Source organism: Dermacentor albipictus, chromosome 1, assembly GCF_038994185.2.
Source record: "Dermacentor albipictus isolate Rhodes 1998 colony chromosome 1, USDA_Dalb.pri_finalv2, whole genome shotgun sequence".
In the NCBI taxonomy this organism is placed as follows: domain Eukaryota; kingdom Metazoa; phylum Arthropoda; class Arachnida; order Ixodida; family Ixodidae; genus Dermacentor; species Dermacentor albipictus.
This window is the reverse complement of record NC_091821.1, coordinates 398294333-398319825: the sequence shown is the minus strand read 5'-3', so window position 1 is coordinate 398319825 and position 25493 is coordinate 398294333. Positions and strand designations below refer to the sequence as shown.

General features: G+C 47.5%; 1 protein-coding gene across 3 annotated transcripts in view; it reads left to right on the top strand.

Annotated features, from left to right (window-relative positions):
* Positions 1–25493, top strand: part of LOC135921304 (uncharacterized) — a 208343-nt gene that overhangs the window by 104035 nt on the left and 78815 nt on the right. The window contains exons 1-3 of one of the 3 annotated variants that reach the window (XM_065455626.1): positions 10463–10735; positions 11561–11599; positions 14764–14965. The exons of 1 other annotated variant lie outside the window; for it this stretch is intronic. In XM_065455626.1, the coding sequence (XP_065311698.1) occupies positions 10537–10735; positions 11561–11599; positions 14764–14965 (440 nt within the window). In that variant the 5' untranslated portion in view covers positions 10463–10536. Of the gene's footprint in view, positions 1–10462; positions 10736–11560; positions 11600–14763; positions 14966–25493 lie in introns of those variants that run through there. One more of the 3 variants, XM_065455627.1, reaches the window with a different exon arrangement.

The following is a 25493-nucleotide window of genomic DNA, read 5'->3' as shown; positions in this document are numbered from 1 at the left end:
CCCAGCGATTGAAAACTCGCCTGGCATGCTCGTTCGCTTCTGTCGGCGCCAATAAATCAAATGTGCTGCAATTTAAGCGTGACATAACTGTGTACACGTTGTGCCGGCTAACATAGGCGCTTTGTTATACGAGCTGCAAGCAATCGAGTCACAAGTGCAACCGGTATCGGATTCCATGGCCCAGCGAGCTATGCCTGCCGGCTCCTGGCCATCGGCGGCTGTCAACGGATCCGATACTGCTAACGCGGATCACGTCTACAGTGATCGAAACACGTCTACAGTGCTCGCATAGACGTGTTTATATTGTCACCGTTTGTTTCAAAGAAGATAGCTGTGCAAATACGGTCGCTTTCACTTTCTGTTCGAAGTTACGCAGCATTCCGAACTTCCACGCAGGGGCGCCGGTTCTGGGCGGAGCTACCCGCCGCTCGCTCATCCGTACCATGTGTCCCGAATCGCCGCATGCGGCAAGTCGCACACGACGCGCTGTACGACAGATCGCACGGAAAATCGCACCATGTGTCCCGCGCTTTAGACGTGGCCAATCACTTAGCGACTCAGATATTGCGGCCGGCGATGGCGAGGACGAACCTAAACAAAACCCTCGCATCGGCCACGATCAATGCTGAGACACAACAAATCGGCATTGAACGTTGTGGCAGCGCAGTCAAGCTGATATAGTGTGGGAAATATCCCGATGGACACGACAAAAACTGCAGTTGCAGCAACACGGAGAGCGTCCCACTCTAAGTACAACAACTAGAACAAGCAACAACAGAGGAGAAGAGCACATGTAAGCCGCATGGCAGCCAACGAAAATTCTTGACGTTCTTGAATTCTTGGCTATTTACAATCCCGCTTCATGTCAATGTCGCGAGGTGCTCTGTTTGGCGGCTGGCTGCGCGCAGGTACTTTAACATTGATTTTAAATATGATCTGAGCGATATTCGCCGCTGATATCTTATAGGCCGTTTTTGCGTAGGCGCCGCCATATTGTGAACGCAGTGGCGCCGCCTATGAGCAGCGCCATACTGGATTGGGTGAAAGCGGTCTTCTGCATGGCAGGTATACGCTCGGCGGTAGGTTCTGGCGTTTTAGAGCGCAGCTCTTTGGCGTCCGTTCCTGGGTTTCGCGTCGTCGTCGTCGTCGGCGTTGTCGTCGGCCTCGTAACCAGCTCGCCGACGAATCTGCTGCTCCGCCGCCGCGCATGCGCGCTGTCGGCTCTCCGGGCGAGGGAGGATGATGGAAGGGAGGAGGAGAGACTGTGGAAGAGGGCTGGCTACACAAATGGCTCTTTGGCGTCCGTTCCTGGGTTTCGCGTCGTCGGCGTTGTCGTCGGCCTCTTAACCAGCTCGCCGACGAATCTGCTCCGCCGCCGCGCATGCACGCTGTCGGCTCTCCGGGCGAGGGAGGATGATGGAAGGGAGGAGGAGAGACTGTGGAGGAGGGCTGGCTACACAAATGGTTCTTTGGCGTCCGTTCCTGGGTTTCGCGTCGTCGTCGGCGTTATCGTCGGCCTCGTAACCAGCTCTGCCCCCCTTTCATCCCCCCAGCACTAGCAGCGACCGACTGATACCGCTTTCGTGAGTCCGCTACCGCACTCACGAAAGACGTCGTGCACTTCCTGCAACTCGCATTAACCGTCCATCGATCCACACCGATGTTAGTAGTGGGGGACTTTAATGTTGACATAAAGACAAACAGCAATTTCCTAACACTTATGCGGGAGAACATCCCGTTCCTCTCGCTCGTAACGCGTCCCACGGCTGTGACAACCTCGCGAGGCACTTGTATAGATCTCGTCTTTGAGAATCAAGCATTGGTGTACCAAGTCGAACATATATCAGTCTATTTCTCCGACCACAAAGCTTCCTTCATGACTGTCAAGAACTGTTAGTGGAGTCTTTGTTAAAGGAATACGTGTGAAAAAAAAAATTCTGTGATAGCGCATACATGTGTTGCTCGATTTCTTTACCTCAATCTATCGAAAAGGTGAAACAGCTTATTTGCTGCGCTCAAATTTCGCATTAGGAAGTAACGTAATCGTCGGTAATTTTTTTTTTCGCGGTCGTGCGGTCTATTTAGTATGACGTGCATTTTCTACGTGGTAAATGGTTCTGTGAGACGTGCTCAAGTGGTTTAAGGCGTCATGGCCGGAATTTCTGCTGGCGTTGAGGTGGACGGAACACGCAGCGCGATATGTGCTCGCATATTTGAGCCTACAATCAGCCTCGGAGATCAATTGTGTATTTCTGAATGTTCCAATCACTAATGTGGCCTTATTTCAGTATTATCCTCTATTTCTAAGCTGCGGTTTAGGAGCCATGAAACATACGCGACGATCTTAACAGCGTGGGTACCGTTCTGCTACGACAGGAGCTGTACTGTGTATACTTTGACAAGCGTTCAAACTGTTCGCTGCAGGTTACGTTGTGTGACTACTTGGTTGGATGGATGAGGTTTCCACCCATGAACAAAATAGATTTGGCGAGTAATAGGAGCATACCTTACAGTCTCAATTAAGCTTGTCCAGCAAAGCGATCGTTTACGAACTGCGCGAGCGTTCAAGTAGTAGTAGGTGCTGGATTACAGATATACTTGTTCTATATAGCGCATGGTCCAAGCATACGGCATCAGCGGTTATATATTTATAAACGCTGTGCGGCATTAGCCCGTTTTCTCTTGCTTTTTGGAGAAAGAGGATGATAACCGAATTTCTTTTTTCGGTTTTGTTCGTTCAGTTCTCTACGACGCACTCACACGTATTGCGGAAATTTTGCGCTCAAAAATAGCCATCGCATTCTTTTTATGCGAACCCTCTCATATATTATGGCTGTATACAGGCCAAAATGGCAATGCCGAAGCACACAGCTTATATATGTATCGTGCTGGTTCACCAACTGCAGTGATCGCGGTGTTGAGCAGCGCCATGGGCCTCATGCAGAAAGGCTAGCTTAGACATATGGTAATTTCAAGCATACTAGACTTGATATGCGTGAGAACGATGCCAGTGTATCACAAATACTTGAAAGCGCCTGCCGCTCAGATGTTTCGTGGTTGCCTTAGGTCGGCCGTGCATGTGCATGTGCTCTTATGTTTTACTCCCTATATACGCCAATCGATCAGGCAGTGAGCTGATTTACCATTTATTGCTGGTAATACAGAGACGCCGGTTTTCTTTGTTGAATTAAAATCGATATTAGCAAAATAGTAAACAACACATACACGCACCGCGACTGATAATGCGCGCACACCGCGGCTGATTTTGAGCGTCACATTTTTGCGCCCCCAAGACATATTTCTGCCTACAGTAGTTACCGATGCACCGAAAGGCTTCCCTGACGCCCTTATATGAACGAACATGGCGTAAATTTCACAAAGTAAGATCTAAAACATCTCGAAATCATTCCGCATGCACGCGACAGCATTACTTTCAAGCAGCGCCCCGCCGGATCGCCCAAACCAGAGAGGAGGAAAGGCTCTCCGCGCGCCCTATCCTCCTCGCCCGATGAAACGGTCTATAGACGATGTGTGTGTGACCAACTAAATCGATCTCACAAGTTATCTCGACTTCAAATTTTTGTGTCAGTACTCCTTTAACGTGCACCTAAATCTAGGTGCACGGCTGTTTTCGCATTTCACCCCGTTCGAAATGCGGCCGCCGTGGCCGGGATTGGATCCCGCGGCCTTGTGCTCAGCAGTCTAACACCATAGCCACTGAGCAACCACGGCGGGTTTTCTTTGCATTGTTTACCGTATTAGCACAAAATAATGAACAGTCATAAAGTCATCGACTACCGGCAGCAAATCGGACGCTGCGGCCCGTGGCAAGAATAACGAAAAAGCTCTTCTCCCTGTCTCTCGCTTTTAACCCATTCAGTCTCTCGGGAACGCGTCATTTTCGGCCAATCGTCGATTCAGCTCAGGGCGCATCACTCGCCTCCAGTGGTAGGCGCCCGTTAAAGTGCCGTCACATTTGGCCAATGGGGCCATGGCTCCATTTTCCGGTGGTCCACTTGCCTCCGGCGTTGCCTCCCCGCCTGGAAGCGCTCAGCTGGACGAGACGGTTTGTTCGCGAACGAGCTTCCAGAGCTGCAAAACAGCTTTACTCGGGACCGAGACCGACTACCTGGAACTATGCCAGCCTTCCGCTGCACCTTCGGGAAGAGTCAAGCAGGGGGGAGACAATAGCTTGACGTGCGGCGCATAGGGTAGGCTTCACCAACCTGTCTGACTGGTCCGATTACGTGGTAGACGCGGCCCGGCTCATCATAATTGGAATGCGGCGGCGTTTGGATGCGGTCGCGGAACTTGAGTGATGCCAGGAAAAGGGTCCGCTTCTAACAGTATGCCCCAATGAGTTTAGGCTCATTACCATCAACACGCCTTTCTTGTCGTTGTTCGCAAAAAAAAAAAAGAAATCAGACAAATGCACAATGATGCATAGGCCAAGAATAGGTTTGTAGTAAAGGCAATAGAAAAAAAAAAGAGTGCATTAAGACCGCTGGAACAAGCTCGCTATTTGTGGTTGCACATTGCCTCACCCGTCTTAAAAATCCCCAAGCGATGGCAAACAACATTACTTTGGTTCTGTCCAGCTACGTGGCATTTGCATGTTTTTTTTTTTTTAACTTCGATGCACCATGGATGTCGTCGTTAATCCGATCGGCAATAAAGCAGCGCCGCGGTGCACCAAATTCCCTAAATGCCACGCGACTGGCCACTCGAGCCGCTTTGCGTGTATTTGCGGGCTACTTTTACGTTCGGAAAAATGAATAAACGCTTTTTTGTAGCCCGTATCGAGCAATAGAAAGCTGTATCGAGAGTTTTCTTTTTTTCATATGTTGCTCTACAATTTTCTCGTTGAAGCTTTTAATCTAATCATAATATGTGAGACGTTGAATAATTAATTAACACTAGTCCTATAGTTAGGCGGAAGGCAAAAAAAAAAGATACTCTCAGTATCTCCAAGCGACGGCAAACGAAATTACCATGATTCTGTGCAGCTACGTGGCGTTTGCTCGTTTTTTTTTGTTTTTTTTTAGGTTCGGTGCACGACAGTTGGGACACCCTGTATATTCTAACAATGTTGCCTGAATGCAATACATGCACACGGGATGAGCGTGCACTAAACGGTGGCGGCGCTCACTAGCGCAACCTGTTCAGAGGGAAATGAGACAAAGGAGCCCAGGCCGCATACAAGGCTCACACTAAACATACCACCATCCATCCATTCATCTACATGTATGAGGGGAAGCGAGCATTTGACCCGCCACCCCCATTCATCTCTGATAGAGAATTCCAAGAGCTGAAGTCTGCTTACTGTGTTAATGTGAATGCCAGACTCAATGGGGAAAAAAAGAAAGCTTGTCGTTCCTGGCTAAACTCATAGTTCTGGCTGAGCTACTCATATCGTGATTTCCCCTCAAATTCGACGAGGCATTCAGACTTCATCCTCAAAAACCAGTGACAGTCACATACGTAGACAAGTGTCTGCGCTGAGCGCACTTGTGCAACGGACTTTCGTGGCGTGAGAAGAAAGCGCTTCCTTTCCTCCATTATAAGTGCTCGTGAGCCCGGCTTCACAAACTGAAAACCATCTCCTCTCCGCGCGTGACGTGAGCGTCTACGTTTTCAATATTTTGCGCCACTACATTGTTTCTGCGCTCATCGCATTAACGTCGACGTTCATGGTGAGATGAGTTCTGGTGGAATTGTCTTTGATTCAGCCTCTGTAATTTCGCGTTGACGTAGTGATACGCGGTGCGCCTTGGACAGCACTGGCTCTGAGGAGGATAGTTCGATGTCTTGCGTAGAGACAGACGTCTTGCCTGGCTTGTCCAAGAAAAAAAATATGTTATGAAACTAATGCAAGAGCCTCTGCAAATCGCCTTTCTGGTAATGTGCTAGCTGAGCATTAGAAACCAGATTGGTAATTACTTAATCGCAGGCTTCTCCGTCCGTCTCTGACACAAGCCCTGGAAGCTCGGGAAATCTTCGTATACCTTCAGTGCCACAAATACAAAATGCTTCCCGTTGTCGATGGGGCTTGTGCAGATTGCAGCGGTAAACTTGCTGTACCTCCCGCTTTTCAGGCAAGCTAACTGCGGGGTTGGTGTCTGTCAGATATTTTTAATAGTTAAGTATTTATCTAAATTGTGATGTTAGGAAATAAGTATTTTCTTTCTATTTTAGTACGCTTCCAATCTTCTCTTTGTACTGCCAGCTTCCTCGCCACTCGCTCGCTGCGGGTGTGTGCAAAAGTAGGGAGCATTGTTATCATCTCATTTCTTGTTTGTATTCGAAACTTCTCATGATTTTACTGCAAAGCATACTTTGCAAGTTTCAATGCAAGGTTTTTTTGTTTTCCGAACGTAAAAGAAGCCCGCAAATACACGCGAAGTGGCTCGAGCGACCAGTCGCGTGGCATTTGGGGAATTTGGTGCACCGCGGCGCTGCTTTATTGCTAATCGGATTAACGTCGACATCCATGGTGCATCGAAGTTAAAAAAAAAAACATGCAAATGCCACGTAGCTGGACAGAACCGAAGTAATGTTGTTTGCCATCGCTTGGGGATTTTTTAAGACGGGTGAGACAATGTGCAACCACAAATAGCGAGCTTGTTCCGGTGGTCTTAATGCACTCATTTTTTTTATCTATTGCCTTTACTACAAACCTATTCTTGGCCTATGCATCATTGTGCATTTGTCTGATTTCTTTTTTCTTTTTTTTGCGAACAACTACAAGAAAGGCGTGTTGATGGTGATGAGCCTAAAGTCATTGGCGCATACTGTTAGAAGCGGACCCTTTTCCTGGCATCACTCAAGTTCCGCGACCGCATCCAAACGCCGCCGCATTCCAATTATGATGAGCCGGGCCGCGTCTACCACGTCATCGGACCAGTCAGACAGGTTGGTGAAGCCTACCCTATGCGCCGCACGTCAAGCTATTGTCTCCCCCCTGCTTGACTCTTCCCGAAGGTGCAGCGGAAGGCTGGCACAGTTCCAGGTAGTCGGTCTCGGTCCCGAGTAAAGCTGTTTTGCAGCTCTGGAAGCTCGTTCGCGAACAAACCGTCTCGTCCAGCTGAACGCTTCCAGGCGGGGAGGCAACGCCGGAGGCAAGTGGACCACCGGAAAATGGAGCCATGGCCCCATTGGCCAAATGTGACGGCACTTTAACGGGCGCCTACCACTGGAGGCGAGTGATGCGCCCTGAGCTGAATCGACGATTGGCCGAAAATGACGCGTTCCCGAGAGACTGAATGGGTTAAAAGCGAGAGACAGGGAGAAGAGCTTTTTCGTTATTCTTGCCACGGGCCGCAGCGTCCGATTTGCTGCCGGTAGTCGATGACTTTATGACTGTTCATTATTTTGTGCTAATACGGTAAACAATGCAAAGAAAACCCGCCGTGGTTGCTCAGTGGCTATGGTGTTAGACTGCTGAGCACAAGGCCGCGGGATCGAATCCCGGCCACGGCGGCCGCATTTCGAAGGGGCGAAATGCGAAAACACCTGTGTACTTAGATTTAGGTGCAGTTAAAGGAGTACTGACACAAAAACTTGAAGTCGAGATAACTTGTGAGATCGATTTACTTGGTCACACACACATCGTCTATTATATATTAGCGGCGAATATCGCTTAGAACATATTTAAAATCAATATTAGGGTACGTGCGCGCAGCCTGCCGCAAAACAGAGCACCTCGCGACATTGACATCAACCGGGATTGTAAATAGCCAAGAACACGCTACGTCATGTGGCTACGTCAATAATTTTCGCTGGCTGGCGTGCGGCTTACATGTGCTCTTCTCCTCTGTTGTTGCTTGTTCTAGCTGTTGTACTTGTAGTGGGACGCTCTCCGTGTCGCTGCAACTGCAGTTTTTGTCGTGTGCATCGGGATATTTCCCACTCTATATCAGCCCGACTGCGCTGCCACAACGTTAAACGCCCATTTGTTGTGTCTCAGCATTGATCGTGGCCGATGCGAGGGTTTTGTTTAGGCTCGTCCTCGCCATCGCCGGCCGCAATATCTGAGTCGCTAAGTGATTGGCCACGTCTAAAGCGCGGGACACATGACGCGATTTTCCGTGCGATCTGTACATACGGCGCGTCGTGTGCGACTTGCCGCATGCGGCGATTCGGGACACATGGTACGGATGAGCGAGCGGCGGGTAGCTCCGCCCAGAACCGGCGCCCCTGCATGGAAGTTCGGAATGCTGCGTAACTTCGAACAGAAAGTGAAAGCGACCGTATTTGCACAGCTATCTTCTCTGAAACAAACGGTGACAATATAAACACGTCTATGCGAGCACTGTAGACGTGTTTCGATCACTGTAGACGTGATCCGCGTTAGCAGTATCGGATCTGTTGACAGCCGCCGATGGCCAGGAGCCGGCAGGCATAGCTCGCTGGGCCGTGGAATCCGATACCGGTTGCACTTCTGACTCGATCGCTTGCACCTCGTATAACGAAGCGCCTATGTTAGTCGGCACAACGTGTACACAGTTATGGGACGCTTAAATTGCAGCACATTTGATTTCATTGGCGCCGAACGAAGCGAACGAGCATGCCACGCGAGTTTGCAATCGCTGGGAGATAATGTAGGCCTAGCTCGCAGGCCGTCTATCCGGGACCGAGAGTCCTTGCGATGCGTCCGCAGCTCGTAATAAAGCGCCTAAATTCGTCAGCACAATCAATGCCTGAAGATTTATGTTTCTCTTAAGTGAAAATACGGTTAGTTTTCCCGGTGCCGTTAGTAGCGATGAGTAAACACGCCGCTCAGGCGAGCCGCTTCGTATACAGACGATTGCTGGCGCGTCTGCGCTTACCGCGTCCGAGTAGAAATTACGCCAACGATTTACAATTTCGCGCAACGTTTTATAACTCGCACTCTTTCGAGGTCACTTTATTCTAGTAGTTATTTCGTGTCATATACAAAGTGTAATCGATTTATGTGCCGCTGTCAGCGGCGGAAGAGGCCCGCGTTTCGACCAGGGAGAGAAAAAAATACAGACATTATCAGAGCGGCGAGGCGCCCGCTCCCCGGCCTCGCCCCGCCGGGTCTACCACGTGGCCATGACGTTCACGCTACCGGCGCTGTCATTGGCTGCGGTTGTCCGACCGATGCGGCAGTCGCACGACAATATTCAGTAAGTTGGTCGCGCAAGCTGGCTGCGCGTCAGAGGATACGTCATGGATTTTTGCGTACACGTGACCACTTTGTTTACATTCCCGTTTCTCTCGTCTCATTGCTCTCTGGAACCGAAACTTCGACTGGTCGCTACAAAAAAGACTGCAAATAATTAACTGTCGCGCTCTAAAGTAAATGAGGTTTCGTGCCGTGATTACTCGGTCATTAACTGATTCTTAATGCAGAAAAACCACGTAGATTTCTTTTTGTGTCAGTACTCCTTTAAAGAACCCCAGGCGGTCGAAATTTCCGCAGTCCTCCACTACGGCGTGCCTCATAATCAGAAAGTGGTTTTGGCACGTGAAACCCTATAATTTAATCTTTAACGCAAAGAAACCTTCAGTTCTCGAAATCCTCCTCAACGCTGGCCAACTCCGGCACTCAGCGTCAAGATATAGCCACCGAAGGGGATTTGCCTGGCGTCGGGCACGTTTTTTATATGCGTTAAGGGAATAAACTTAGAAATCAGTAATTTTGATGAATAAATTAAAGCGGGTGGAATAAAAGACGGTTTAGTAAACAGTTATTATGATAGAGCACAGAGAAACGAAGGATGTAGGTATATATATTTATAAGTGAGAGAATGAGGGAAGAATGAAATGTATAATACCATTGACATTGAAATCGATTAGGTTTACAAATGAATTTCTCTATGGCGATGTATACATGCCTGTGTGAGTGTCGAAGCATAGAAGCTACGATAATAAGCAGCACCGGAGAGTTAATTACATGTAGTAGGAATCGCAGATTGCACGGGCGCTGAAGAAGACGAGACTTCGTCGTATTGTTTCCGATTAATGGCCGAAACTTAATACGATGAAGTCTCGTTTTCTTCAGTGCTCGTGTAATCTGTGATTCCCGCTACATATAATTGACTCTCTGGTGCTGATAATCATCATCTTCATGGCCGATCCCAAAGAGTACGTTGAGCCATTTTACTATGGAACAAAAACAAGAACAAGAGAGTGAGAGAAGTTTAATGATGCGAAGTGCAGAGAGGTCGCCCAGAGGTATATTCCTCTAGCCAGCTACTATGCGTGGTGAGAAGGGCAATAGGGAAAGAAAGAGAAGAGAAAGAGGCGCGTGATGGGTGACGATGACGAGAGAAGGAGGATGCAAAACATATGGCAAGCAATTTGGCATGCTACAGTCCAGGCCCGTACTTTTTAAAAACGTTCAGTGACGCCTGAATGTCCTTGAAACTCGATTGAGCGTCTGGCCAAAGAAGAAGAAGAAGATGAAGAAGAAGAAGAAGAAGAAGAAGAAGAAGAAGAAGAAGAAGAGGAAGAAGAAGAAGGCGTTTTCGTGCGTAGGGCAACAGCAATCGACGCCGATTCAAGGAAGACATGCATGCTATAAATGCACTCATCGGCTCAGTCCGTCTGGTTTCTTCGTCCATGCTTGTGCAAGTCAGAGGTCGCGGACTCTCGCTCAGCTTGGCTTTCATGCTGAGCGCAGTAGCGTCGCTATGCCTGTTCGACCCCACCGAGGCGAATGCGCACCCGAGAACACTCCTTCGGAAGAACGTTCCCTCTGAACCAGAAGGTACGTCTCTGCTACGGTATCCATGCGAGTCATAGCTGCAACATCCTGTTGTCTAATTCTATGCACCCCTGTGCACGCATTGAGCTGACTGAGTTAGCGGTATGTGTGCATGTCTGTCTCTGTTTAAACTTTTTCACGCCAACTTGTGCCACCGGGTATGTGTCACTGCATGTGTGCCACTCATCAATGAAAAAAGGAATTGCGCTGTGCTGGGGAATTCGAGGTGGCGTCACGTGTTCAGGTCCGCGCCACACGCGGATGTCGTGGCGGCATTCCTGCGAAGATGGCGCAGCGAGTCTAAAGGGAAGCGCGAGACAGGAGTCCGGCTGCAGTGCACGCCTCATGCATGACGCAATTCGGGAGTGACAATACGGCGGGGATCTACATTGCTTCAATGCTAATCGGTTTAACATCGACCTGAGATGGTTCCAGCCAGACATTCTTACGTACGTATTATTGACGTAATCAATCAATCAATCAATCAATCAATCAATCAATCAATCAATCAATCAATCAATCAATCAATCAATCAATCAATCAATCAATCAATCAATCAATCAATCAATCAATCTTTGAAATGGTGTGACGACTTGCAGCTCTTGAATATGCGCCCGGCGTGACAGGTTGTGCAGAGCGTGCCAGAGACTGCAAATGCCAGGCACTGAGACTCTCGTACACCGATTTCACTCCATGGAACAAAATGGCTCGCTAGTCTTCACCCATGCTTGAACAAAAAATAACGCCTGAGATGTTGGTCATCATTTTGTTGCTACTTTTTTCCACTGCGGTGACTTATACTTGGCGCGTTATCGTTCCTCATTGCAGGAAGCAAATGGCCTATTGAAGTATATGATGTGAATTGCGGTAAGTGTGAATGTTTATTTCTTCTTCGTATTTCACTTATGCACTTTTACCACGAACCTCGGTCCCTGCGGCGCCTTAAAGGGCTTCTTCAAACTTCAAATATCCGAACGGGCCTTAGGTAGTTATTCGATTGATTAAATGAATGGTGAACCTAACGAAGCCAAATCATGACTGTGATGATATTTAAGTGACGTTGTTTCATCGCGTAATCCTGCAGACAACAGAGTCGTTAAATAGCACACGCGTAGCGGTAGCACAGGTGGCTTTACTTATAAGCCGATTCGTGTAATGCGCGTCGTCTCAAGCGCCGCGAGCACCACCTTGGAAGGCGACTGCCATTTTCCTTTCCCGTCGAAGCCCTACAGACCACAATGCCACAAGATGGATGTCGAAGGCTAGTGTGCGCGCCCATGAGCCACTCCGCAGCACCCCACGGAAGCAACGCGGACAGATTGGGCTGGTGAAAAGGTAAACGTCACTGCTTCAATGTAGGTGCAGCAGTGCTGCTTCATGATGGTACGTCGAGAAGTCGTGGCGAAGAATACAACTCGCATTGCCGAAATTCTATAGATATCTCTTGTCTCGACTCTACTTTGCCATTCCTTGTGAAATAAAGAAAGAGAGAGAGAGAAAGAGAGAGGGTGGCTGCAAAGCTGAGCAAAGAAGTTGTCCCGTGTAAGGCAACCACGATGCAGCTATAGACAACACGAAGCAAAGTTCGACTCACGCCCGTGAGCGCGCCTTGCCTAGAAAAAAAACAGGCGCTGGCGTCAGTGCATGAGATTGAGGTGTGCTTGTCCCTTAAGGAAACTATGTATTCAGCCCGCAAAACACCAGTCGCGAGTGGCTCTAAGATTTGTGCGTGCCTTACATGTAAGAAAGTCGAGAGCGATAGGCATTGTGGAGAGATTTTCGCAGCACTTTAGATATTCCGTTTAGCAGGCACGACCCGTGAGCCCGAAAGCACAAAGAACCACATGTCGGCGTACGTGCCTGGTTGGTTGGGGACAAGTTGAGTGTCCGTTTACAAGTGTTCCACGGGGACCCAGGACCGCATATGAGGACCATGCATATCTCACTCCATCCATAATTACCAGTGTGTACAGTGAAATACTATGTCAGCTTCCTCGCGGGCTCTCATGATGTGCCTTGCAAATGTGCCGTCTAAAGCGCTAGTAGTCGCTACTGCATCCCCATTGCTGGCTGTTGTTTAGGTGTGAGTCTTAGTGTGAACAATAAGACTCCGAGTATGAATAGCACTTTTAGCATGACCAGTAAGCCTGTCCATAAGGGGTGGACCAATATGCCAGATAACATTTTACAGACAGATGCGTGGTGCGGAAGGAGTTGTTACCATGTGGTTCTTGATTTCAATGAGAAAAGACAGGGCATTTATTCATTGAGACGCAAAGAATCACAAAAGTGCATATCTTACGGTGGTGCGTCATTTATGTTGGTGGTAGTACTCGTCTGTCGTAAAAGAGAGGAAGTGTAACACGATCTACGCTTTAGCCTACAGTTATTACACATTATTATCAGGCGAGAACAGTGACATGGAGAATAGGAAAGAAGCCCCACGACATAACGCTAGGTTAGCAATTCAGTGTTTAGTAACTACTCCAACGAATAATATAGCGGAAGGGGCAGTGTTCTTCATGTTTGCGCACGGATAATCCATGTCTCAAATTGATAACATGACCTTGCGCTATGAGTCATTTTATTTCAACAGAAATGGTGGAGTACGGATGACATGATGACCTCTAAAATTTGGCACATCGGCTCGTCTTTACTACACTTAACTTTTACTCATGATATTCTCCACAATGCCAAAAGTTCTATCCGTACGATTCAGGCTAACGCTTATACATCTGTGAGAAGACAGGCCATGACATCACAGCAAGGGTATGTGTGACCCGAAATACCGAAGCAAAAAAATATGTAACTCGAGGAACTCGAGGTTGGTGGTGAGTTTGTTGCTGTTAAGGCGCGGCCGTGGCTGGCATTTGCGATGTATATCCGTCGTACCAGTTCCAGTGGCACCCACGACGATAATGGAAGAGAGAATAGTCTAGAGTAATTTGACATCTCAGGAGTAACGCCGGAAGAAGTAACGAAAGCCTTGGGAGCTATGCAAATGGCGAAGGCAGCTGGGGCAGATCAGGTAACAGCAGATTTGTTGAAGGATGGTGGGCAGATTGTTCTAGAAAAACTGGCCACCCTGCCAATACGCTAGGCCTCATCACCTCGAGCGTACCGGTATCTTGGAAGGACGCCAACATAATCCTAATCCATAAGAAAGGGGACGCCAAAGACTTGAAAATGTATAGAGCGATCAGCTTACTGTCCGCTGCCTGCAAAGTATTTACTAAGGTAATCGCAAATAGAATCAGGAACACCTTAGAGTTCTGTCAGGCAAAGGACCAGGCAGATTTGTAAAGGCTACTCTTCAATAGACCATATTCGCACTATCAATCAGGCGAATGAGAAATATATATATATATATATATATATATATATCTTTCATTCAATACGAGAAAGCGTTTTATTTAGTCGAAACCTGAATCCTGAGTCATGAAACCTGAAACCAGTCGAAACCTGAAATCTGAGTCATGGAGGCATTACGGAATCAGGGTGCAGACGAGCCGTATGTAAAAATACTGAAAGGCATAAATAGCGGCTCCACAGCCAGCGTAATCCTGATGATGATGATGATCCATCTATGCCAAACGCGTAAAAATCGCGCACTTCGGTCCGGTGTTGGGCGATATGGGAGAGTGTTTACTATTCATTCAGGCAGGACTCTAAAGACGCCAATGATTTCTGGTTAAAAAAGAAGCGATATCTTAAGAAAATCTTATTCGGCTGGGGGGACCATGGCGGCAGCATCTAGCGGCTGTTTTATCGAAGCACGCCTGTATGTATCATTCGCTCTGGTCACTGAATGCGCGCCCCTATAGCATGACCTCAGCAGCAGCCTAAGGCGACTGCGTGCTGAAAGTGTCGACTACTTCAACTTTGCCTCACACTCGCGCGATTTCGGAAGACTAAATAGTAAAGGTGTTTAACAAGTTAGCTACCCTACCTAATTTCTTATGAGAAGAGTGGGTTAATAAAAGCCTGCTTTTCTCACGAATATGCATGTATGGGAGTAAATTGTCTTGCAGTGTACTTCAAGGCATGGCCTGCGGCCACCTACTGCCACATAGGGACAGGGACTCCTGCCGTCACGTATGAGCTGGCCGAATTCGAGTGCTTGGGTTGGACGCGTATGTCCGTTTTGAGTATTACCACCACGCCGATGTACCGCCTGTGTCACCTGATGAAGCTCTTTCATATCGAGGATCGCGCATTGTTGGTCCAGGACACGTGAGTGCATGCAAGCGACGCCCCGCGGACGTATGCGCAGCGAGCCCGTGAATGTTTGGGTAATAAAAATACTGCACCGCTTTTTTAGTGGGTAACAATGTGGTAAAGGAATGAAGTGAGTGTAAAGTGCCATATATGTATCTTAACTGCACTTAGGAAACCACGCGTTAGGGCCGCGATATTTAATTGAGCCGTGTTGGTTCCAGGCAAAACGTTGAGCCCCTAGCAGCAATTCTTAGCGTGACTGCTACGGACGAAATACTATCATGATGGGTCGCTTGGGCTGGGCCTAACAGCAGCAGTGTTGGTTTTACAAAATAATCCCTTGGTGCTCAGTGATTTGAACACAGTAGCTTGTTTCCAGTTAGAGAAGTTAGACAACATCTGCCAGCTACGAAATACCCGCAGAACTAAAAGCAATATTTCGTACTCTCAGTATAAACAGCGGACACAATCTACAGGAATGTAAAATAAAGAGCAAAAGCAGTCAAAAGAGACAACATGGCCGAATGTACAAGAAAATATAGTACACTTAGTGAACCAAAGCTAAACTGAACCTCATATCTTACTGGATTTTTCTAATATTGAAAAGTGGCCTAAGTTTGAATTAAAAATACCGAGCAGTAGTGAAATAATTCTGGGTGTTTAATTATAGGAAGGTGCTCAGCACACAAATTTTTAATTTGTTATTGTATTGTTTGCCTATTGTAATTTGCGCTCGCTTTTTCTACAACATTAAATATTTTACGCAAATCTTGGCCAGAATTCCTGCTTCGCCAGTGACGATAATGCGAAAACACCCGTGTGCTTAGATTTAGGTGCACGTTAAAGAACCCCAGGTGGTCAAAATTTCCGGAGTCCTCCACTACGGTGTGCCTCATAATCAGAAAGTGGTTTTGGCACGTAAAACCTCAAATATTATTATTATTACCTGTACTGTTTTTTTTCTAAAGGCTTTACTAGATATGTACATTGAAAATTTGACCTTGAAAATAAGACACTTTTATGTTCGGTTCAGTTTTAATCCGTTGTCGACGAATCATATCTCGTTTTCAGATAGCGACACTGATGGGCTGCTCACGCATCTTTCTTCTATTTTTTGAGGCCTATGAAATCGCAAGATTAGAAAAAATTTAGGGTATTTAGGGTATTTGCGGACCGGAAATAATTAGACAGAGAATAATCAAGAGTTAGTGGAATGCTTAAGTGTCTTTATTAAGGGTTTCTCTAATGAGGCCGAAATTATCCTATCAGGTGACATGAATGCCAATATACAGGATCTAGATGGCTATACCCTCAACAACAGCAAGGCTATGCTAGATCTTTGTGCGCAACATAACATCGTTTTCGGGAATACAAGGCCTAAGTGTGACGGGCAGACCACGTAGGAAACCGGCAAACGACCATTGATTACTGTCTTATGACTGAAGGAATTCATGCTGCGTTGAGAGAAATAGTCGTAGAGGAGCAACGGTATAGCAGCATAGGAATAACCATAAAGGCATCATCTTGAATGCGGGATATGCAGTTGGGAAAGAGAGCAAGGAGCGCAAAATGCCCAATCCATACTTGAACAGTGAACAAATTACTAATATATTCGCAAGAGTCGAGGAAGAAATTGGCAAATGGCCAAGCAAAGAGTCTGAATATAGTGAGCGTCTGAGCTTAATAACTACAGAAATACGGAATGAGGAGCAACTTGTTCGTTGGAAAGGGAAAAAGGGCCCGAAAAGCTGGTGAACAGGGATACACAAGAAGGATTACCGAACGACATAAAACATCACGAGAGCACAGGCAGGCAAAAAAAGCGCAGTTGCCGCAGGATGAAGTAGCGAGAAATTGGGAAGCGGTCTTCGCTGGACGCATGAAAGAAGAAGAAATGGGCTACGGGAGAAGTGGGAAGGAAGAAGTTGGAATGAAATGGCGGATGACACCCGTCTCACTTAGATTATGTCATTTCTGCTGCCGTTCGAGTTAGGAACGCTACATTTTGATGCTGTCGACACTTTTCAAAGACCAGCCATGCGGGTGACGTTTTTCGTCGACCAGGCGTCATCGGAGTCTGTTATGTTCACCCGATACGAAGTGCACGGTGAGCCAGCGACGGACATTCTTCGCGAAGTTAGTTCTACCGCGCTGATCAACGTGGTGCTGCAACAAGCTGGACTCAGCCGCCAAGCCCGCGTCCAAACAGGATCAGTGACAGGGAATCTGCAACTGCAGACACTGAGCGAACTCGTTCTGGAACCCGTACGACGTGGCACCCTCAAAGAGGAAACGCCTGCCAGGAAGGTGAGCCTAGACTTGTCTGTTATGGTACTGCAAAGGCACATTATACAACAGATCGAAATAATGAGAACTTTCGTCCAAGCGCTTAGTGGAGAGCAATGAGCACGAGGCACTGTTGAACCAGATGTTTTTGAAGGAAACTTGTAAAATGCACACTACTGGCTGTGGTTTTTCGAGTATGCCTGTGACAAGAATATGTGGCACTCCGACGACACAAAGATTTTGAATATGCGCCGCTATTTGGGCGGTATAGCCAGAAAATGGTATGATGTGCAACTCATGGATCATGGAACATGTTGGGAACTCTGGAAAAGCAACTATTTAGCGGCTTTTGAAGGCAACCCAGTAGAAAGATGGGATGCGGCACTACGGTTCAGTTACACAGGTGGCTCTCTGCTTCAGTACTGTCTTGAGAAGCGTCGCCTACTGTATTCTGCAGAACCGAAGCTATTGTCTTCGGCTGTTGTAGCTTTGATAACGCAAGGGTTATGTATCGAGATCAGTAGTCATGTCTAGCTCAAAGGTCCAAGAACGTTTGATGACCTTCGGTACTTTCTAGAGACCTGAGTGACAAGAATTACATTGAGAAGACAGTCAGGTTGTAGAACAGAGAAACTTGATTCTCGTAAGCTGAGTGAACACCTAGAGTCATTGCCGTCAACTGAATGTGAAGACAGCTTCATAAACAAATCCCTGGGAAGCGTAAATCATTACTGTGAGGATGCTGAAGAACCAATTACCGCAGTTCATGGCAACCTACTTCCACATAATCTCTCTACGGTGCATCACAAGGCCCAGAAAAAGAGCTTCAGTGAGACAGTGTATTTGGTGTGGTCAAGCTTATTGTACGCTCCCATTAAGGTAGATGGCATTGAAGTGAAGGCTCTCGTTGACAGTGGAGCTTCGGCATAAATTATCAACAAGACTCGAGTGGATGCCGGTAGTCTGCACGCGGGTAGAGCATTGCGTGTCCAAGCCTACGATGGGTCAGTGACCATGCATAGTGATTGGGTAACCCTGGCTATTGAACTTCAAGTACATGCTATTACCAATGACGTATTGGCTATTCCCAATGTCATCTACGATTTTGTTTTGTCCCGTCCAGACATGAAAAAACTTAAGATAAACTTCTATTGGGATGACAAAGCAATGGCCGAAGACACGATAAGAACAGAAGATCCTGGTGAAGAACCTAGTGTATCAAGGCTAATCAAGGCCAGGAAGACATCGAGACTAAGTACCCAAAGCTTACATGCATGGGTAGCTACCCTCTAGCAATGAAATCACATGTCGTTCCTTTCGAACTCGCAGATAAAACAGTGCTTCGTAGAACCCCCTATAATATGTCCAGAGATAAAAACGTGTGGCTGAAAAAGGAGTTGCAAGAAATGTTGCACGCAGGTATCACCCGGCCTTCCGTATGCCCATTTGCTTCTCCTATAACTATTGCACCTAAAGACGACGGGACATTCCGCCTCTGCACAGACCACCGGTCTCTCAATCATCAAACTGTATTGATACCTTATCCAATGCCGAGAATCGACGACATCCTTGACGAAACTGGTGGGTGCCATTGATTTTCATGAATAGACCCGTGGAAGGGCTTTTGGCAGATTCCACTAAGTGAAGAAACCAAGAAGTACACCACATTCATAACCCCATTTGACTTGTTTGAGTACAACAGCCCACCATTTGGTTGGAAAAATTCCCCTGCGTGGTTTCAGAAGATTATGACGGACGTTCTGATACCTTACCTGGGCATATTTTGCTATGTGTACATTGACGACATCATCATCTACTCAAAGACAAAGGAAGAATACCGTAGTCATCTTTCAAAAGTTCGTCATGCCCTCAGTCTTGCCCAACTCAAAGTCAACTTCAAGAAAAGTACGTTCTTTCAATATACCGCAGCATTTCTTGGCAGGGTGTTTCATGGACACACTAAAAGCACTAAGCAAGAATCGGTAGAGAGACCAGCCTTATGATGTGCACTCCTGGCGCGTTTTTCTTGACCTTGCAGGGCACTTCCGGGCGTTTATCAAAGACTGCACTGAGAACAAGTTGCCTCATGAGTTTAATTCAGAAAGACGTGCCTTTTCAATGGGACGAGAAGTGCGAAGCTGTCTATTGTGAGCTTGTAACACTAATATCGTCGGACCCCATCTTGCGAATACCACATTTTTCTCTGCCTCTCGTGCTGAATACGGACGCATCACATTATGCTACCGGTGCAGTTCTATACCAGAAACACTCCAAACAAGCTGATCAAACCAAACACTAGGTTTTGGCGTACTACAGCTGTACCCTGAAACCCGCATAAATCAATTGCTCTACCACAGAAAAAGAAGCTCTGGCCGTATTAAAAGCTGTGCAGTGCTTTCGTACTTACCTGGAAGGTGCCAAATTCATACTTTTCACTGACCATCAAGCACTGACTCAACGCCTGAGCATTACCCAGCCGAGAGGCCGCATTGCTAGATGGGTGAACTATCTGCAACAATTTGATTTCGTAATTTCGCACCGTCATGGCCCATTCTTCAATGACGCTGACGCACTATCAAGATTACTTGTACTGAATAAAACAAAAAGGCAGAGGCAATCAACCATATTATGCAATGGGAAGGTAAGAAGAGCTCCAGCTTATCAATGGAAGGTACCACGTACCACCAACTATGTTTCCAAGGATTCTTCAGCACGACATTCCTGGATTGGGTGGACATGATGGCTTCTGGTGCACTTATAAGAAATTGCTCATGAGATTCACATGGCCGGGCATGAAAAACGACGTCAGCCATTATATCCGCACATGCCACCTCTGCCAGGTGAAGAAAGTTAAATTCAAGCAATCGACATACGTTATGACAAACCCTGAATATTCAAGCGTCCCGTTCGAAGTAATTCATTTAGACTTCGTGGAGCTCAAAAAGAAGGGAGAAGGAGTCAAGCGAACGCAAGCTTTCTTGCTCTCCGTAGATGAGTGCACAAGGACGATTGCGGCTGAAGCTGGCAAAGAAGACGCGAACAGCGTAATAGATATCCTCAAAGCTGAATGTTTTAAACACACATAGACGCTCGTCTGCGACAACGTGCCGGCTTTCCGGAGTGCCAGATTATCAAAGTGTGCACAGGAGCACGGCGTATTGATAAAGTATTCTTCTCCATACCACGTGGCAGCAAACGGTCTAGCGGAACGTGCCATACGAGACATCAAACAGTATCTGAAGATGTATCCAAACTTTTCCGGTGGCTGGAAGTGCTGTCTCGAGGCCGCTGTGAAACATCACAACATATCGTACACAGCTGGTTTAGGCTGCAGCCCTCATTTTGCAACTTCGGGTACAGCGCCCATATTTCCTGCAGATCGTAAGCTAGGCCTCCTAGAGAACCTCGAACTTGCGGAAGTAAGGAAAGCTGTCAAAGGACAGGAGGTTTACAAGCGCCGCATGAAGCGAAACTGATGAAAGGCACAGTAGCGAGAAACCTGGACACACAAACTGGAGACTATGTCCTTGTAAGGAAAGGGACAATGCCTTCAAATTCAAAATTTTGCGGACCATTTCAAGTGATTAAGACTTCATGCCAGCATGGAATATAGAAGAATGTCTAGTACACCGAAGCCTCAGGTCAAACGGAGTGCGCCTCTATCGGAAACATATTCAAGTATTACCCCAGGAGGTGTAATTAAAAGAAATCTGGAAGAGTGAAGTATTCTGCGTTGGACGCATGAAAGAAGACGAAGAAATGGGCTAGGGGAGAAGTTGGAAGGAAGAAGTTGGAATAAAATGGCGGACGACACCCGTCTCACTTAGACTGTCATTTTTACTGCCGTTCTAGTTAGGAACGCTACCAATTATACCGGGAGAAAGAAATATATGATTCAAATACTGGTGCAAGCGAATATAAACGGTGAAAGTGAACGTTCGTTGTCAGGAATACGTGAGGAAAATAAGGCCGCACTCAGGGTATTTTGGAACCACATAAAATTATTAGGCAGGATGTCTGGAACAGTACAACAACACAGCCTAGACGAAGGTGGAAACAAACTGGAAGCGGACGAGGCTTTAAATTGCATCCGAAAAATGACAGTCGAATCTTTCAAAGACAATGGATGGTTCTAGTTGAGGAAAAAAGAAGCATTAACGAGAATCAGGTGGAAAAGGAGCTGGTGCTGACAAATTTCAACTGGAACAAATCCGATGAGAAAATTTTGAAGCGCACAGGCACAGGTCTTAACGAGGCTCCTGTTAGGCTGATTAATAAACTAGGACAAAAAGTACGGAAGCTCTGTTGAAAGAAGTAGAACAAAGTTTAAAAAATAGACGAATACGAGGCAGTTGGCGAAAAAGTAGAATTAATTTATAAAGGTAATGGGGAGAAGGATAGAATTCACTCGTATAGACGGTTGACCTTTACATCGGTTATATACAGGTTAGCAACGCAGGCAATTAAGCTTTAGCTGCGAGCATGGACAGAGAACAATGGCATTTTGTGAGCACTTCAGAATGGCTTCGGAGTAGGTAGGTGTTTCGATGATAACTTACTTCTCCTTACTCAGTGTATAGAAATATCAAGAGCAGAAAGGAGAGCGTAATATGCGGCCTTTTTAGACATTACAGCAGCGTATGACAACGTAGACCGCAAAGTTTTCCGTGATATTCTGTAAAGGAAAGGATTAGGCGACGATTGTCGGCAGCTTTTGAGAGAGAATTCACTAGAAAATACCGTTTGCGTGGAATGGGACGGGATGAGGAGCGAACAGAAAGTTCATATGAACAGGGTGCTGAGGCAGGGGTGCCCTTTATCCCCACTGCTGTTTATGATGTACATGTTGAGGATGGAAAAGGCGCTCATACGTACAGGTAGGCACAGTAGTAGAGCAGCAGATTCCAAGTTTGTTTGATGCGGACGGCATTGTGTTGCTAGATAACAAGCAAAGTGATATGCAACGTCTGGCTGATATCTGTGCACAGGAAGGTGGTAAAGTAGGTCTGAAATTTTGCGTTAAAAATTAGGTGTTATGGTATTCAATGAAAACAGCGAATAGACAGTGACAATACTGGGCCAGGAAATACCTCGCGTTAAAGAATACAAATACCTTGGTATATGGATAAATGAACGCAATATATTGTTACGGGGATGCTGGGAGTATAGAAAGACTGTACTTACAATATATATGCAAGATGAGTCGGAGTAATTAAGATGGCTGTACGCCAACAACACGCAGTAGCCAGTGTCTCGCGATCTTCTTCTACCTCTCTCTTCTTTCACCCTTCCGTAACAGGACCCCCGGGTGGTGAAACGCCGTCTCGGCGCATGGTAAGAGAATAATTGCTAATGAAGTATGGCTTCCGCCGCGAAATGTGCACGACATCAACAGACGTCGGTCTTGAGGATACATCAAACAGTATACAGGGGTGAATTATCGTAATTTACACCATTAGCATGACGTAGTACTTCATAAATCCCTGTGTAGCGAGACAGAAGCCTCTCGGAGAGGCCAACCCGACGACATGCTGACCAAAGAAGCAGCCAAGGTACTCGGCGAACTTAACATCGGAAAGGCACCGGTCATAACGCTCTTTTTGTATATGCTGCGGGGCTAACAAACGAGATCGGGCGACTTGACGTGCCATGTGAGCGCGAGCGACGACTTCACGAGCGTACTCAATTGCAACATGTGGAAAAGAAGGTAGGATGGTGTCAAACGGAAATGCGGAGTCACCACCATACAAAAGATAAAAGAGTGAATATCCTGCGGTGTCATGTCGCGACGAATTATACGCGAACGTCACGTAAACCAGTGTGGCGTCCCAGTCGCGGTGATCGTTGGAGACGCACATCGACAGCGTCTCTGTGATTGCTCTGTTGAGACGTTGCGTAAGACCGTTAGTTTGTGGATGGTAGGCGTTGGATAGCTTGTGCTCAGTGGTACAAGAGCGGACGAGGTTGTCGGCGACTCGAGACAAGAAGCAGCGGCCACAGTCTGTAGGTAACTGTGGATGTGCACCGTGGCGGAGAATAACTTCGTGGAGGGGAAAATCGGCGACGTCTGTTGCGCAAGTAACAGACGTCGGAGTCGACGTTTTCGGAGTCGGCAACGGCTTTGTTATCGCGTAGCGTGTCGCGCAATTAGTAGCTATGGCGATCCACTTATTCCCTCTAGTCGTCGTCCGAAAGAGGCCAAGCAGGGCAAGGTCTACGCGAAACAATGGTTCAGAGGGAACATCAATTGGATGGAGTCGTCCGACCGGTGCCAGGGGAGGTTCCTTTCGGCACTGACACAATTCCTAAGTTTTTACATAATGACGCACAGAGCGGTAGAGACCCGGCCAGAATAACCGGCGTCGTACGCGGTCGTATGTACGCAAAACTCCAAGGTGTCCCGCCGCCGGTGCATCATGAAGTTGTTGGTGAGCGAGGGATCGGAGATGAGGAAGGACAAGGCGCAACTCGAGGCCGTCAGGGTTGATCTTGCGGCGGTAGAGGAAGCCGTCGCGCAGCCTGAACATGCGGCACGTGCCGTCGTTGCTGCCAGATTGCACTCCGGCGATGATAGATTGTAAGGATTCGTCGCGTTATTTTTCAGTGCGCATGCCGGTCATGTCAGTAAAATCCATTACGCAGGTCAGCGGATCATGCAGCAGGATCAGGAGGATCCATGGGGTGACGAGAGAGGCAGTCGACGTCTTTGTGGAGGCTTCCAGTCTTGTTATTGACGATAAATGAAAATTCCTGGAGCCGCAAAGCCTAGCGACCAAGCCATCCTGTGCGTGGTGTTCTTTAACAACCGAAAGCGTGCCTCCGTACAAATATGGCCGGAACTTGTTGACAGCGCAAACTAAAGCCAAGCACTCCCGCTAGGTGATGGAGCTATCACACATTCGGTACGATTCAGCTGTTGCGCGAGAACAGCGTCGATGCCATGGCCGCTTGCATCAGTGTGGACTTCGGTCAATGCAGATGGATCAAAGTGGGCAAGTATGGAAGGGGTGGTCATAAGCCCGATGAGAGCGACGAACGTGTGAGCCTGCTCCAAGCCCCATGAGGATGGCGTGTTTATCTTTAGAAGATCTTTCGAAGGGCGAGCAACGTCAGCGAAGATTTTGACGAGATGGCGTAAGTAAGAACACAGGCTGACGAAGCAGCGCACGTCAGAAGCAGAACGGGGCACAGGGAAGAGTCGTACCACGGTAATTTTTCCGGATCTGGTTGGACACCGGATGCGTCACTGAGGTGTACCAACGCGGTAATCTGACGGCGCCCGAGTTGACATTTCGTGGAGTTCAGTTGGAGGCCGGTTTTCGGAAGACCGCCGGAATTGCAGCGAGTCGGATAAGGTGGCTGGTGAACTGGGGAGAAAAAAACAATAACCTCGTCAGGATGAGGAACACAGGTGGTCCATTTGTAGCCTCGCAGAAGAGAGTCCATCACACGTTCAGATGTCGTAGGAGCATTGCATAGGCAAAACGGCACGATTTCAAACTTATATAAGCCATCCGGCGTGGCGAAGGCCGTCTTCTCGCGATCCATTTCATCAACTGAAATCTTCCAGTAGGCGGATTGAATTTCGATGAACGAGAAGTATTTATCTCTGAGCAAGCAGTCCAAGGCATCATCGATGCGTGGTAGTGGGTAGACGTCTTTTCGTGCGATCTTGTTTAAGCCACGATAATCACCGCAAAAACGCCAGGTACCATCTTTCCTTTTCACAAAGACGATAGGCGAAGCCCAAGGGCTGGCTGATGGCTCGATGACCCCTTTGCGGAGCATTTTGTCCACTTCTGATTGGATTACTCGACGTACAGCATGAGATGCACTATAGGCACGCCGACGACTAGGATTCGTGTCCGCAGTGTTTATACGGTGCTGAACAACACATGATTGGCCTAAAGGCATGTCGCCCAAATCAATGATGTCACTGTAGGGTTCAAGCAGGGGACGTATGTCCGTGGCCTGTGCAGAGGTGAGAACAGGTTCAATCATTTTCGCGAAGTTATCCGTTAACGAACCAGCGCTGGGAGCTGCAATTGGCGCTAATAAACCACTCTTGGCATTCAGACTCTCAATATCCAAGTCGGAACCACAAGAAGCTCTTGGCCAAGAACATGCCGGCCAGAGTCACTGAGGGCACAGGCTCAAATTCAGAAGCGGTAGAACGACGTTCTTATTCGTAACCTTGGCCCGCGTAGGGGGAACAGCAAAGTCCAGGTTCGAAAGCACGTCGACGATGGGGCGAGTC